Source organism: Punica granatum, chromosome 1, assembly GCF_007655135.1.
Source record: "Punica granatum isolate Tunisia-2019 chromosome 1, ASM765513v2, whole genome shotgun sequence".
NCBI lineage: Eukaryota > Viridiplantae > Streptophyta > Magnoliopsida > Myrtales > Lythraceae > Punica > Punica granatum.
In genome coordinates, this window is record NC_045127.1 from 4,044,748 (window position 1) to 4,059,937 (window position 15,190).

The window sequence follows — 15,190 nt, forward strand, 5'->3', positions numbered from 1 at the left end:
GGCTCGACATTCAATCAAATTCAAACCTCTCTCTCTCTCTCTCTCTCTCTCTACAGCTCTCACTGTAATCCTAACAATGAAGTCTATCAGCAAGAGCGTAGCAATCCCCGAGACCGGGTTCAAGGGGAGCAGCTTGTCGACCTCTTCGATAAGGAGCCTACTCTCCAGATCCGTCTCGTCTAAGCACAAATCCATGTCCAGAAACTCTACATTCCGCAAATCCAACGCTGAGAACACACCTCCGCTGGATTCCAATCTTCCCGAAGCTCCTGGTGCTCTGGTCCCTCCTCCGAAGATGAAGGCATCGAGTGAGGTCTCTGGATCGGAGGGTTTCAATGAAGTATCGGTGAAACCTGAGCTTCCAGTCGAGGTGAATCAGTGCTATCTGGTTCTTCATTTTGCTATTTCAGGCTTTTACTAGATCCAATCTGGTGTGTTCCGGTAGACTGAACCAAGTTTCCTAAGTGATCATCACTTTAGGGCAGCTTCTAGATTTCACTATGAGATGATTGAAGTGAATGGAAGCTATGAATTGAATTAATGGGAGCTGAATGTTGCGATTTCCCAGTAAATTGACGCTTTTGACATGTCATGTAGTTCGGAAATCCCGAGAATTAAGTAGCACTGACCTAATTGGAAATTTTCAATCGCGGTTTTGCAATCATTTTGCAATTTCAGGCTTTTACGTGATCCATTCTGGTGTATTCTAGTAGACCAATCCGACTTTCTTGAGTGACCGGCACTATTTAGGGAAACTTTGAGATTTCACTGTGAGATAACTGAAGTGTATTGAAGCTATGAATTGATCTAGTGGCAGCTAAATTTTGCAATTTCCTGGTATGGTGATGCTTTTCTGTAGCTGGAAGTTGTGAGAGGCAAGTAGCATTCACCAAATCGGGATCTTCAAATGCGCAATTTTACAATCATTTCGCCACAATGCTTGAATTCCATTTTTGGTTGTTTAATTGGCCTTTTCTTTTATTTTCTTTTGTATAGCATTATCCATAATTAGTTGAACTAATATGTGTGCTAAACTTGATATCTCCGCAGAAGGAGAATACTGTATCTGATGATAAATGTAAAGATCTGGCGTCTGCAGATCCAGCTGTGAAGGTAATACTGAGCAGATGATTAGCTCTTGAGGCTTCATTCTCCTTTGCTTCCGAGCTGATCTTTAGTAAAATCCTATTCTAATGTGATAGGTGGTCGTAAGAATTAGACCTCCGAATGGTCGTGAAAATGGAGGAAGCAGCATGGTGAAGAAGGTTTCATCAGATACATTAGTGCTTGGAGATCGCAAGTTTACCTTCGATTCGATTTTTGATGCGAGAACAAGCCAGGTCTGGAACCAAATATCTGTGCCCTTTACTTATTGGACAAAATTCGTTTCTGTTCATCCACAAAATTGGCCAACTAGCGTAATTTTAATGTCAAAATGTGATGGTTGGTCGCAAACAGCGAGATATCTTCGAAACAGTCGGTGTGCCGTTGGTTAAGGATGCACTGGCAGGTTACAACACCTCCATCTTATCATATGGACAGGTATTCTACCTTAATTCTGTTCTCTCTAACATTGTGTTAGCTTTACTGTTGGTTTTGCAAAGTAAGTAATCTTATTGAAATCTTGGTAGAGCGGAAGTGGCAAGACATACACCATGTGGGGTCCTCCCAGCTCTATGTTTGAAGAGCCATCATCCAGCAGTGATCAGGGTCTCGTTCCTCGTATTTTCCAGATTCTGTTCTCTGAGATTGAAAAGGTAACAGATTTTGAATTTGGGATATTTAAATATCAAGTGTGCAAGCTCGACTAAGTTGTTCTGAACACTTAATGAAGGAGCAAGAGGCCTGGGAAGGGAAGCAAGTCAATTATCAGTGCCGCTGTTCATTTCTAGAGGTATACGTCCTTTTGAAAACATAAATTGTGCTTGACAGGCATTATTCTAGCAACATCCGAATTAGCTCTTTACACAATTTGTGTAATCCTGCAGATATACAATGAAAAAATTGGGGATTTGCTCGATCCAACCCAGAGAAATCTTCAGGTATAGATTCATTACTAGTTCACATAGGTTTCTAATTATTGAATTTTCATTTACACGTTGTGTCCTCAACAACTGAGGTCGAACCGATTGGGCTTGGTGTGGTTTTCACATATAAGCCCATCTATTTATTTGTTTTTGATTGATGTGAGATTTTGTTTCCCACTGATTCCTCAACACTCGTAAATTATTATTTGACGGCACACTCTTGTACACTAGTTATCAGTCTTCTGCTTTATGCATTATGGACTCGCTTTATTTACAGATAAAGGATGATCCAAAGAATGGATTATACGTTGAGAATTTGACTGAGGAGTATGTGACAAGCTACGAAGATGCTATGCAAATGTTAATAAAGGTAACATAGACAACGCCCTTCTGTCCACATTAGATGAGATTTCTTGCTCAAGGCATTTTAGAAACCATGTAACTTCCATGTGGTTCATGTTTCGATTGTATCTTCATCTATTTTGCTTTTGACCATATTACAGGGGCTTTCTTCCAGAAAAGTTGGAGCGACAACCACGAACTCCAAGAGCTCTAGGTCGCATATCATCTTTACATGTGTTATTGAGTCTTGGTGCAAGGTATTGTTAAATTCAAAATTTGTTTTCCAAAAATTGTCTTGCAGAAGCTGTATCTATATAAACATTATCAATTATGAAGTAGAAATGATTGCATAAGTGAGAAAAGTTACTTCGTTCCACTGGTTCCATTGCTAAAATGTGGCTTTGAACAGGACGCATCATCCAAGTGCTTTACGAGTTCCAAAACAAGCAGAATCAGCCTCGTTGATCTTGCTGGATCAGACATGAACAAAATTGACGATCCGAGCAAAGAATGTACCAGGGAAGCAAAGAATGTGAAGAAGTCCTTATCTCACCTCGGGTACTGTTCTGGAACTTGTTAAATTGAGCAAAAGCATGAATAATTTGAAATTTTTTTTATCAAACCAGACTAGAGTAGATCACTGTAACCTTTTAGCTGTCCCTGTTCGTTCTACTTTATCTACCATTAATCGGCGCTCCACTTGGTGAAATTTGTTCATGATAACTTTCTTTTCTGCTTGCAGACATCTTGTGAGTGCTTTAGCAAAGAGAAGTAAAGTAACAGATGAAGATATTCCATATAAGGGCTCAAGGCTAACACATCTTTTACGAGAATCATTTGGTGGCAATGCCAAGCTCACTGTGATCTGTGCCATTTCTTCAGAGAATAAGTAATTTCTCGAACTACTTCTCTATTTTTTCATGCAATGCACATCCAAGTTCTATGTCTCTGTTGCTTACATTTGTTATGCTTTTGTTGGAGCAGGAATGACAGTGAGATACTGAGCACTCTCAGATTCGGCCAGCGGGTAAAATGTGTGAAGAATGAGCCGGTGATAAATGAGATCACGGAGGAGGATATGAATGGTTTGAGTGATCAAATTCGTCAACTCAAGGTACTAAAGAATACTATTTCCTTAAATTTATAATGCAATAATATAGCTTACATGATCAGCAAGTTGAAGAATATGCAAATATGTCCATTGCAGGAAGAACTTATCAAAGCAAAATCCCATGGATATAACTCAGTGCAAAGTGGACAGAGATATCTCCACAGACAGTATGCACGGGAAAGCCTGAACCAACTGAGAGTGAGCCTTAACCGGTCTCTGATGCTACCTCCTGTGGAATGTGATTCTGAGGAAGAAATAAATATTGTTGAGAACGACGTGAAGGAACTCCATAAGCAGTTGGATAAATTGGAGACATCTGAAGAAAACGTGTCAATAGAACAGTCTGAGAAAGAGAATTCGGACTCTGTAGAAGTAGAAAGCTGCGGGACTGATGCTTTCAGTGAAGATTTCAAGAATTGTCCAGAAGAATTCGATACTTCTGATGAAACTGATTCGAGACAATCTTGTGATGAAGTTCGTTCGAAGCAGAATATTACTTTAACAGGTAGCATTTCGGTCAACTCTCTCCGTCACTCTCAGATTCTTGAAGAGCCAATACTGTCAGAGTCCCCGAAGATCGGGAAACTTCAGAGAAAGAGCACAGTCTTCTCATCAAGCAATCTGGCGAGTCGAACAAATGTCTCTGAAAGCTCAAAGCTCATTTCCAGTGTATCAAAACGATCTCTCAGACAGTCCCAACACATCAGATCCTCCTTACGGACGAGCCAGTCCTTAGCTGCTAGCCTCCAGAGAGGTCTAGAGCTCATTGACTATCATCAGCGAAGTTCAGCAGCATCAACTAAGTCGCCAGTTGCCTTTTCCTTTGAACACTTGACTCTGCAACCTAGTTCAGAAGTCTTTGACAAGACCAATGCCTCGATTCAAATTGAGAATCGGTCGTTAGATGGACGGTCTTCCTCATTTCTCTGTCCTTCTTGCCAAAGAAGAAGAGTGGACTCTGATGAGGTTGAGGAAAGCTTGAAGACTTGGATTGTTCCAGTGGATGGGAAGGAGAATGAACTGTCAGAAGACAAGAAGAGAGTGCAGGAACTTGAAAGCATTTGTAAGGAGCAAGCAGCTAAAATCGAGCAGCTCAATCGTCAGGTAATATTTTGTATCTACGCTTTTCTTTTGGCACCTATGCCTTCTACATTATGTTTTAACATGATTAGATCGCTGATCTCTAACAGGTAGAGCAGTACAAACTGGAGAAGGAGCAGAGAGATGGTCAGGGAAGCCAAATTCTTTGTACTGAGTCCCCAAAGAATGAAATTTTATTGCTCGAACAACAAAAAGATGAGGATGTTAGTTTCGACAAAGTCATTGAGGAAAACTGTGAAATTAGGGAAGTTCAAGAGGAGCTAAAACATGGGAAGAGGAGCTCTTCTTTTGATGCCGATGAGAAGGAAGAACTGCTTAAGGAGATCCATTCCTTAAGGAGCAAGTTACAGCCGTCGTATCCTGATGCGCTCCCCAGTAAGTCCATTGATAAACTGAGATCTTCCTTGCTGAGGCGATCGGTACAACTGCAGAGGAGTATCAGTGGAGGTTCTCAATATAACAATAGCGAGGAAGAACTTCAGAGGGAAAGGGAAAGATGGACAGAGATGGAGAGCGAGTGGATCTCTCTGACTGATGAGCTGAGAGTCGATATAGAGACTCATAGAAGACGTGCGGAGAAGTTGGAGGGTGAGTTGAGGGTAGAGAAGAACTGTACTGAGGAACTGGATGATGCCCTTCACAGAGCTGTCCTCGGACACGCAAGAATGGTCGAGCACTATGCTGAGCTTCAAGAGAAGTACAATGACTTGGTGGGTAAGCACCGGGCAATCATGGAGGGAATAGCGGAATTTAAGAGGGCTGCTGCTAAGGCCGGAGCTAAAGGTCACGGGTCTCGTTTTGCTAAATCACTTGCAGCAGAGCTGTCTGCAAAGAGGGTGGAAAGGGAGAAGGAGAGAGAGTTCTTGAAGAAGGAGAACCAAAGGCTTAGAATTCAATTGAGGGACACTGCAGAAGCTGTCCATGCTGCTGGTGAGCTGCTGGTGAGATTGAGAGAAGCTGAGCAGGCAACATCTGCTGCAGAGGTAAGAGATTATCGTACCTAATTCGGTTACTTCTGATGCTTGGATTACCCCTTGAATTGTTGTAGTGCTGTTAACTGCTCGATTTTTCTGGTTTAGTATAATCTCCATTCCTGAATGTATGGTATTGCAAGTTTTCTTCGCGCGTCACATGAATAACATCGATGAGAAAATAACATGGTCCGCTGCTGGTGCATCCTTCCATTAGCTTAATACTAGTACATTGCTCATATCTGATCTGATCAGACGAGCTATTTATTTGGTATTCGAGGAATATCTCATAACATTTGCGACCATGATCCCTGTGGAGTCATTTGCTCCGTTTTCCTGTCCAAATTCTAACATGATTCCATGGATAATGTTCTTGTTTATGCAGGAGAACTTGGCTAAACTCCAGGAAGAGAACGACAAACTGGAGAAGCAGCTCGAGAAGGTGAAGAGGAAGCACAAGATGGAGATGATCACAATGAAACAGTACCTTGCAGAGAGCAAGCTGCCTGGTTCCGCATTGCCCCCGCTATACAAGGAGGACGATTATAACAATGCTCATAGCACAATCTCGCATACAGACGATGACCAAGCATGGAGAGAGGAGTTCGGGCCCATATACCAGGATCCGTACTAAGTTAACATCGTACTTGCTGCGGGACCCTTCTCAGGTTTCTGCCGATCTATATCACAGATTGTTTAATACAGGATTTGTCATTCGATATCTGTTGTTCGAGCATATTAATGTGTTTAATTGATTCTCGTGGTAATAAAATCTTGGTTGAATTGCTCCTTGTGTGGCCCTTGTTGATCTGATCTCGCATTAATGTTACTGCTCGGCTTGGTGCTAATACGTGAAAGAAACGACCTTGTACCTACACAATCGAACTTGCTTTTCATGGTCCGAGATGATTGGTATTTCCAGATTTTCAGCTCTTTCAGTACATATGAAACGTGGAAAAGAAGAAATGTGAGAAGAGTATGGAAGTATAGGAAGAACGACAATTAAGTTGGAGCCATATTATGTCCCGGCCAGTCGAAGTCGGTGGAGATTAAATTCAGTCAATAGACTGAAACATCTCGTGTTTACCAAAAAAAAAAAAAAGAATATGAAAATATGGCATGTTTGGTTTGTTACTCTATTCCAAATTACTTCACTTTATTTCACTTATTTTCAATTCAATAACATAATTATTACTTTTTCATTTTTATTCAATTTTTAATACTAAATTTTTTAATTATTAATTATTTTTTTCATAATTCAACAACCCAATCATTACTTTCTGTCAATTATTTATTACTTTTTCGTACTTTTTATCATAATTCAATAACACAATTATTAAAAATCAATTAAAATCAAAAGCTCAACTCTACTCAACTCTATAACCAAACGCAACAGTAATTTCCAATTCTTTTGCTAAAGTAAGAAATTGTGTAAAATTGAAGTAAGGGGAAAATAATAAAATAAAAATAAGAGAAAAAAGGAGAGGGAACATTATACAGAAACGACAGCGTATGACGATGCTATATAACGACGACATTCCCGGAGTCGCCGTTTCTGTGATTTATTCGTACTCGAAAGGAGGAGGCGGAGGATAGCAAAGCAGTCTCGTGGAAAATGGCGCCGCCGGACTCTCCACTGCTGGTCTCAGACACTGAGCCGGCGACCACCTCAAGCTCCGACACGATCCCTAGCCCTAACTCTGACTTGGATTCTTCTTTGGTGGCGGCTAGTCCACCAAGCGGCCCAGCAGTGTGCCTCCTCCGCTTTGCCGGCGACGCTGCTGGCGGCGCCTTCATGGGTTCCATCTTCGGCTACGGTCCGTCCCCTCTCTCTGTCTGATGGAATAGGAAGGTTTCAAATGCCTAGCTAATATATATGAAGAACGCGGCAAGCTCGTCCGAGACTTCTAATCTTTCTCCCTCAAAGATTTCATCTTTTGGCTTCGATTGTCTTCCATTTCCTTCGATTTCTGTACATTTGGGCTCAGGATTGTTCTCATGTGAGATGAAGATACTTAAATTTGCGTGGCAATGCTATGCAGGAGCTGGGTTAGTCAAGAAAAAAGGCTTCAAAGGGTCCTTCTCGGAAGCCGGGTCTTCCGCCAAGGTATGAGAAACCGCATATATGAGAGTGCTGTGATGCAATCGATTTACTTTTCGTTTCTGACAATTGAATGATTCTTTTTATTCAGGCGTTTGCTGTTCTGTCTGGAGTCCACAGCTTGGTTGTTTGCTTCTTGAAAAGGCTGAGAGGGAAGGATGATGGTATGGCATCAACCCGATGACTAGCCCGATTTGATTCATTGGTAATTTGGATTGTGATGTTCTGTCCTTTCTATGCAGTCTTCAATGCTGGAATTGCCGGATGTTGCACGGGGCTGGCCCTTAGCTTTCCGGGTATGATACTTCTCCAATAAAGCAACAGAATTTGTCAAAAACACGAGCTTTTTGATGTTTATAGTCACAGGAAAGAGTCTTTGTTTGGGTTTGAGGCAAACAAAAAAAGAAAAGAAGAGTTCTTTAGATTTATCGTCTACCCTCGTATCCCCTGTTCAGATTTACATAATGAGCAAGGAAGTTAGAGAAAGCCCTTATTTGTATTCGTTACGAAGAAATTTGCTGGAGCATACTGTTCTTTAACCAATTCCTCATCCCAACTTATCACATGCAGTCAAGATAAGATCTCATGATCGTTAGCATGGTTCTACGTGACGACGATCTTCTTGCTGGAACTGTCTTATTTGAGATGATTACTAGTGCCAGTGTCAATTATAAATCCTTCTTCCCTTGATAGTTGAGTTTGGAACAATTCGGTATCATCGCCCGAGATTTCAGCTTTCAACCCGGGCTTCGATTGGGGATAAATAGTGTATTAGATAACTGTCTTATGGATATGATTTTGGAAGTTCCAGTTCTAAGGTGGACCACTCTGCTTGCTTTTCCTGCATATTAATCTCCAGGTGCACCACAGGCCCTGTTACAGAGCTGCCTCACTTTCGGGGCATTCTCATTTATCATCGAAGGTCTCAATAAGCAGCAGCCAGCACTGGCTCTTCCCTACCATTCAACTAGAAACTGGGCCCACTTTGAAGCTCCGACCCACCTGGCTCTACCTCTTCCATTGCCTCTTCCTGATGAAATGAAGGGAGCTTTCTCCACATTCTGCGAGTCCCTCAGGAAACCCAGCAAGAGAAAATCTTCTGCTGCAAATTGTTAAATTTGGAATGATGCTGTTCTTCATCACTAAGCAGAATGTGATCTGTACAGAGGTAGTTGAGATTGTGGAGAAGGTGTCTTGGGTTCGAATTTTGACAGTGCAACAGTACCCACGAATGCCCTACCTTTGAGGCTTTATTTGTGGTTGATAATGAAATTGTTCAAGTGATTGTTTTTCCTTGCATAATATTTATGGACCCACTTCTTTCTTCTGTAATGTGGTAATGCATGATGTTCGTATTTGCCAATATGTCCTACCGAGAGTTGCATAATGGAACAGAGAATGATGATAGAGGAGCAAACGTATTTCCAGCCATAGAATTCCTGATGATTTGATTGAAATTTCACATCCAATAATGACAATGTCATCAATGCCTACTATAACAACGACACTGTTATTCAACATTGAGATTAGCCTCAAATAAAGGTCGAAACCTCCGATAGAATAACATGAGTTACTGGTCTGCCAATCATTTCATCAAGAGACAGCATCTTGCACATCACTTGCCCTCCAAGGGAGACTGTAAGGTTACGTTTGGTTTCATAGTAGGATTTTAAAATTAGATTTTGATTTTGAAAAAAAGTGGTATAAATGGGGCCCACCCTTTGACTTTGTATGAGCTATATTGTTTTGTTGTGGAAAAAAGTAGTATAAATGGGTTTCAAAAGTGGTATAAATGGGGCCCACCCTTTGACTTTGTATGAGCTATATTGTTTTGTTGTGGAAAAAAGTAATATAAATGGAGCCCACTCTTTGACTTTGTATGAGTTATTTTGTTTTATAGTGGGTAGACTTAAGTTAGAATTGTAATTCTAAAATAACACTCTAAAACTAAACAGGGCCTAAAACTCGGACAAATACTCCAAAGCTTCAGAGTTATTGTCACAGACCTTCCACACTGATCCAACTTCTCCTTCGGAGACAGTACCCCAACTCTTGCAATCATCAAGAAAGTCCAACAGCTTTGAGTAGAAAGAGTCGTAGTTCAACAGGAACGGAACCGGAAGCTCATAACCTACCCTCTCCAGCTGAATTAGAGCCATAATTTCAAATATCTCATCTAACGTTCCAATTCCACCAGGGAGAGCAACTACTGCAGCTCTGTCAGAGTTGCTTTTCCTAACTGCAGCGTCCACTGACCCGTGCTTCCGTGTAGAGAAAAATCTGCAAGTTTCTTAAAAATTAGAAGGCTTAATTATCACCGGAATTTTCTAAAGACAAAACATTCTTTTCTCGATGAGAGAATAGGCTTTTTGTTTTCCATCAACTTTCTATGAATTCTCAGCAGAATTTTCTAACTTCCAGGAAAACAAAAATAGAGAGTATACCTGCAAGTCAGATAAGATTCTGAAGGTAGGTAAGGGTGATAATTCGAGGTCGTCCATTCACTGGCTTCTTTACCTATCTTAAATCCACCAACTGGCTTTCCTGCCTCCAAAGCACCCTTTGTGGCAGCATCCATGAGTCCAGGACCAGCCCCTGACCATGAAGTACAGTCCAAAAGTTTGGCGATCTGTTGAATTTCTATAAACAAAGGAAGAGACTCATAAGTATGGATAAACATCGATTGCAGTAAAAAGAATATCAGGTAACATCCAAGTCTCTTCTGCAAGGTACTCTGTAGGCCCCCCATCATTATTCGATATGAATGGTCCAGGCCCTTAGACTGGAGACAGAGGTCCAGTTAGGAGTTAAGGTGCAACTCCACCTTGGGCTAAAGCACACTTTATGCAATTTGATTTATCTAGGCATTGAATTTGAACCGTGTGATAATAACTCCATGAGAATCAGTTACCAGAAAATCCAAAAAAAAAAAAAAAAAGTTTTAGCTCACACAAGAAGCAAGGAATGAAACTCGTGGAAGGTTGTAGCACTTGCCTCTCGAGCCAACTTGAACGCCTGCGAATAGTGCAAGTGATCTGGTCCCATCCTGGAGGAACCTAAGTAAACAACTCCCCTCCCGATGTTATTGATGAGGTCATAACATCGCTCTATCTCCTTCCTGACCTTTCAACAAACAAAACTGTGTCTGAGCATTTAAGGAGAGCTTAAATAATTTTGGCGAGGGAATGACAAACAGGAATGATCTCATACGATTTTATATATTAAGAGAACCAACAGATGCATTTGGACTTGTAATATACACCCAAAGAATTACTAAAGTTGCAGTTTCGACTTACTCCCACAGAAATTCAGTTTTCACTCATGCGGTATCATTCATGAACAGTGTCCAAGACATGAATCCTCTTGACAGGAACTGCAAGAAGAACAAGGAGAATGCCATGGTTATTGTCAACAAGATGGCATGTATCCATATTTCTTCAACGTAATAGATGAAGATGCTACATATGAAGTTTTCGAAACATATGATGCTACTGATTGCTGATCTAGGTCACTTCCACTCCAGAAGTTTGGGACTGAAAATAATATAATGACGACAACGAAAGATTCGAGAAATAAAATGATGGGACTTCATTCAATATAACTCCCTAGGACTTGACTTGCCATCAAAAGTTGCACATTGCTTGCGGAAAAGATATTGGCAGAGGACATAATTTATGCCAGCCACACACAAGCAGGGGCTACGATGTACTGACAATTTTTAAAAATCGGCACCAAATGCATAATATCCTTTAAGAACTCTCAATTACTACTTTCACAGATATAAAGACCTAGACCAGAGAATTTTGATAACTGGACTCACATTTTCCTGTTTCCATGACATTCAGTGCTTATTTCATCTGGCTTGCTCATATTGGATACGGAGCAGTTGTTTCCCCAGTGGACTCAATCGGGGCAAACTTGATCATAGAGATCATGTTCTACCAAACATATCGAAATCGAACTCCATGTAACTAGTCAAATAATAAGACTTCTGCATTCCTACAAAATGGAGTACGAACATATTTCAAAGTGGCCTTCTCCTCATGAGCAATAAACACTAAACTGAAGCAGCAAGAGAACTAATCATCCGATAATCATAATTCTTCATTTCCTGATTCGACTGAAAGTAACAAAAAGCATTTGAACTTTCAAGCAGAATACTCTCATCCCCATACCTCATTCGCACTCTTTCGTTCCTCAAAATCCGCAGGCTCACACCTGCAGAGCACTGCCCTGCTCTGCGGGCAGGTCTCATGCTTCAAGAAGCTGAAACCCACATCACGCCTCAGTAAACTAGATGACCTCTGAAGCTCGAAGCCTCCATTGCGATGCTTCCCGAGTAATGTATGGGAACCCAACGGGCAAAACAGAGAAAAACCCATAGCTAGGGTGTTAAAGGGCTGCAAAAAAAATTATGCTTCTCCAGCGAACTCGGCTCAGCAGCTGAGAAAACAACAAAAGGAGCAGACTTTGCCGATCAATGTCGGGAGCTTTGATGATTCCGGTGGACAAGTTGGGGACTTGCAGGGATAACGGGGTATTGGGTTCCGATTCTTTCGCTGCCACTGTCGAGCTCCGGAACCTGGAGGACTCGGACGTAAATATCAAGAGAAGGTGGGGACTTTTTGGTGATTTCATTTGCCAAATGGGCCTCATGGGCCCTTTTGGGGAGCCCAAGCCCGAGGGCATAACTGTAATTTAGTTAACTAGGGTTTAATGCAATAGCTGAACTGAAGCTCCTCTCGCTCTCCGGACATTACCTAGGAGGTGGTCGGCGGGCATTTTAGACCTTTGCCGTACAGGGAGAGCAGGGAGCTGTCAACGGGCCAAAATGGGTACTTTGCTTCTGCTCCATAAGCTTGATAAAAATCCGATCTTTACGGTTGAAATGTCAGCTTCTTCAATGGGGGATTGTTCCGGCTGACGTTGCTTCGATGGCTCCGCAGGTATCTCCCGTGATTCTATGCACAAGAGGCGTGCCACTGGAGGCAAGAAGAAAGCCTGGAGGAAGAAGAGAAAGTAAGAACCCTAATTTGTCAGTTTGTCTGTCCGCCCACGTTATTATTTTCTGTTTAGTTGCTGTGGTTGGGACTTGGTGGGAAATTGTGATTGGTGGAAGAATATTGCTTTGGGTTTCTCAATGGAAGTCTTTCCCAGAAGTTTCATAATCATTCTTAATGATCAAATTTTCTGCCTAAAGTTGAGAAGGTTGCAGCTTGTTAATGTCCAGCGAGGAGTGCATGCATTTGTGAATCTATTGATTCATTATCTCAACTTGTAGTTCGAGAATTAGTTGATTTAGACTTAGGTGGATACTTGGTTTTTCGTCTGTATAGCGAAGAGTTACTTTTCTCAATGATCAAGTGTCTGTAATTCACTGTTTGCTTTGTGTCTGGTAGGTATGAGCTCGGAAGGCAACCTGCCAACACAAAGCTGTCAAGCAACAAGACGGTGAGAAGGATCAGAGTCCGAGGAGGTAATGTGAAGTGGCGCGCTCTGAGGCTCGACACCGGTAACTACTCCTGGGGGAGCGAGGCGGTTACCCGCAAGACGAGAATTCTCGATGTGGTGTACAATGCTTCGAACAATGAGTTGGTCCGTACTCAGACCCTGGTGAAGAGTGCCATTGTTCAGGTTGATGCTGCTCCCTTCAAGCAGTGGTATCTCCAGCACTATGGCGTCGATATTGGTCGTAAGAAGAAGGCTCAAGCTGCTGCCAAGAAAGAAGGAGAGGTAAGGCATGCAAATGTGGTTTTTTATCTGGTTTAACAGTGACATGACATATTGATATATTGAACGTAACACTGTCACTGGTATTGATTGTAGGAGGGCGAAGCTCAAACTGAGGAGGTGAAGAAGAGCAACCATGTCCAGAGGAAACTGGCGAAACGTCAAGAGAAGCGACAGTTGGACCCACACATCGAAGAGCAGTTTGGAAGCGGCCGTTTGTTTGCATGCATCTCATCCCGACCCGGTCAATGTGGTCGTGCAGATGGGTGAGTGACTTCTGATTTTTCATCATCACAAATACCGACAGTTGGGGGATGATAATTTGTTTATTTACTCGATTAATTCGTGAGAGATCTGATATATTTCGGATAGTGAAACTGACCATTACGCCTCGTGCTAAACGGTCATGACCTATGAGCGTCATTCACATATAAATACACGTCGGTTGGCTTAATCATATGTGCTAAGTATGGTTTGCCGATATATTCTGGAACAGATATATATTGGAGGGCAAGGAGCTGGAGTTCTACATGAAGAAGTTACAGAGGAAGAAGGGCAAGGGAGCAGGAGCTGCCTAAATTTTTGTTACTTGAAAATCATTATTAGACCTTTTCTGTGTCTTTTGTAGTTTCTACTACTTCCCGATGATACTCTGGTTGAGCTGAGATGAGGCAGGCAGTATATCTCGAGTTGTGTTTGCGAATTTGATTATTGTCATATCTATAGTACTTCTTGTTGTATCAAATAGAATGAACTTGCAGCCTCTCTCATTCGTAAATCCTGTGTTCAGCAATATCTGTTTTCAATTCTATGGTGCCCAGTACTTGCAACCTTGGAAACCTGAGTCCCTTGTCTTCTGTGTTCAGCAATGTCTGTTTCTGATTCTATGCATTACCGGTAATGTGGCCTTTAAATTCTCAGGGCCTACACATTGCCATGTTTGGCTCACCCACATTACCGGTAATGTGGATTGCTCTGGGAATCTACATTACCAGTATAATGGGAAAGAAGTGGGAATGTGGATTACACTCTTATTGCAAATCCTAAATACCGAATCTGCCCTTGCTTCATCACCCCTATTCACCATTCACCACCACCTGCACGCAATGTCAACAGCCACAGCCATTGCCGCTGACAGTTACCCGCCACTGTCGTCTCTGCCACTGTTGTCGCCGTTCTTGTCATGCAATCATCGACGCCCTATTTTTTTTTTCTTCTTCTTTGTCACCTCTTTCCAATCAAGGCACGGAACTTCGATCGAAAAATCTGAGCTTCGAATCGAGGCAGTGAGGCTTTGACCGAAGCCTCTCCCCCTCGAATCGGAGGATCGGTGCTTCGAATCAGAGCGTAGAGCCTTCATCGAAGCCTTTGCGCTTTGATTTCGAGGCTCAGAGGCTGATTTTGAAGCTCGGGGGCTTCAATCTGAGCCTTGGGGAGAAGAATGACGGTGAAGGTGGGCTGCCAGTGTGGGCTATTGGGGTGGCTATGGTTCGTGGGTTGAAGAGGAAAGGGGGCAAAGGGAGATTATAAATGGGGCGTTTCGGTAATTTTGCGCGATGTCCAAACTTTCAAGGTTGGATTACCTTACCATCAATATAGATTGAACGTGCCAAACATGTCTATGTCGCATTACCGGTAATTTAAACGGTGAGAATCTATCTAATGAGAATGAGATTACCACGTTAACATTACCCGGCAATGTACCAATCAAACGCCACCTAAGGTAGTTCCTTGTTGGCGTTCTCGGATCTATATGAGATTTTGCAATTATCCCGTTGAGTGCAATTCCGAGTAATTTTCCAGGAAG

General features: G+C 42.0%; 4 protein-coding genes across 7 annotated transcripts; 3 read left to right on the forward strand and 1 right to left on the reverse strand.

Moving 5' to 3' along the window:
- Positions 1-6,343, forward strand: LOC116190011 (kinesin-like protein KIN-12F). The gene is made up of 15 exons (XM_031519683.1): positions 1-370; positions 1,051-1,113; positions 1,203-1,340; positions 1,459-1,542; positions 1,632-1,757; positions 1,835-1,894; positions 1,989-2,042; positions 2,305-2,397; positions 2,531-2,626; positions 2,779-2,927; positions 3,112-3,258; positions 3,354-3,483; positions 3,577-4,584; positions 4,671-5,564; positions 5,938-6,343. Exons 1-15 carry the CDS (start codon positions 77-79, stop codon positions 6,184-6,186), a joined length of 3,585 nt encoding a protein of 1,194 aa, XP_031375543.1. The 5' UTR covers positions 1-76; the 3' UTR covers positions 6,187-6,343.
- A 761-nt stretch (positions 6,344-7,104) lies between these two features.
- LOC116190422 (chloroplastic import inner membrane translocase subunit TIM22-2-like) lies at positions 7,105-9,010 on the forward strand. Its single transcript, XM_031520108.1, has 5 exons — positions 7,105-7,369; positions 7,595-7,659; positions 7,745-7,817; positions 7,896-7,949; positions 8,513-9,010. Exons 1-5 carry the CDS (start codon positions 7,168-7,170, stop codon positions 8,767-8,769), a joined length of 651 nt encoding a protein of 216 aa, XP_031375968.1. The 5' UTR covers positions 7,105-7,167; the 3' UTR covers positions 8,770-9,010.
- A 572-nt stretch (positions 9,011-9,582) lies between these two features.
- Positions 9,583-12,237, reverse strand: LOC116190450 (probable cytokinin riboside 5'-monophosphate phosphoribohydrolase LOGL10). 4 transcript variants are annotated; one of them, XM_031520130.1, is made up of 6 exons: positions 11,829-12,237; positions 11,474-11,652; positions 10,950-11,026; positions 10,648-10,771; positions 10,098-10,282; positions 9,583-9,933 (listed from the first exon to the last, which is right to left on the reverse strand). In XM_031520130.1, exons 4-6 carry the CDS (start codon positions 10,696-10,698, stop codon positions 9,612-9,614), a joined length of 558 nt encoding a protein of 185 aa, XP_031375990.1. In that variant the 5' UTR covers positions 10,699-10,771; positions 10,950-11,026; positions 11,474-11,652; positions 11,829-12,237; the 3' UTR covers positions 9,583-9,611. The 4 variants fall into 4 exon arrangements, with proteins under 4 accessions (XP_031375990.1, XP_031376004.1, XP_031375998.1 ...); XM_031520144.1 differs by having other exon boundaries at positions 10,648-10,776; XM_031520138.1 differs by lacking the exon at positions 11,474-11,652.
- A 145-nt stretch (positions 12,238-12,382) lies between these two features.
- Positions 12,383-14,216, forward strand: LOC116190405 (40S ribosomal protein S8-like). The gene is made up of 5 exons (XM_031520087.1): positions 12,383-12,488; positions 12,600-12,672; positions 13,053-13,386; positions 13,480-13,649; positions 13,880-14,216. Exons 1-5 carry the CDS (start codon positions 12,485-12,487, stop codon positions 13,959-13,961), a joined length of 663 nt encoding a protein of 220 aa, XP_031375947.1. The 5' UTR covers positions 12,383-12,484; the 3' UTR covers positions 13,962-14,216.
- Positions 14,217-15,190: the final 974 nt, after the last annotated feature.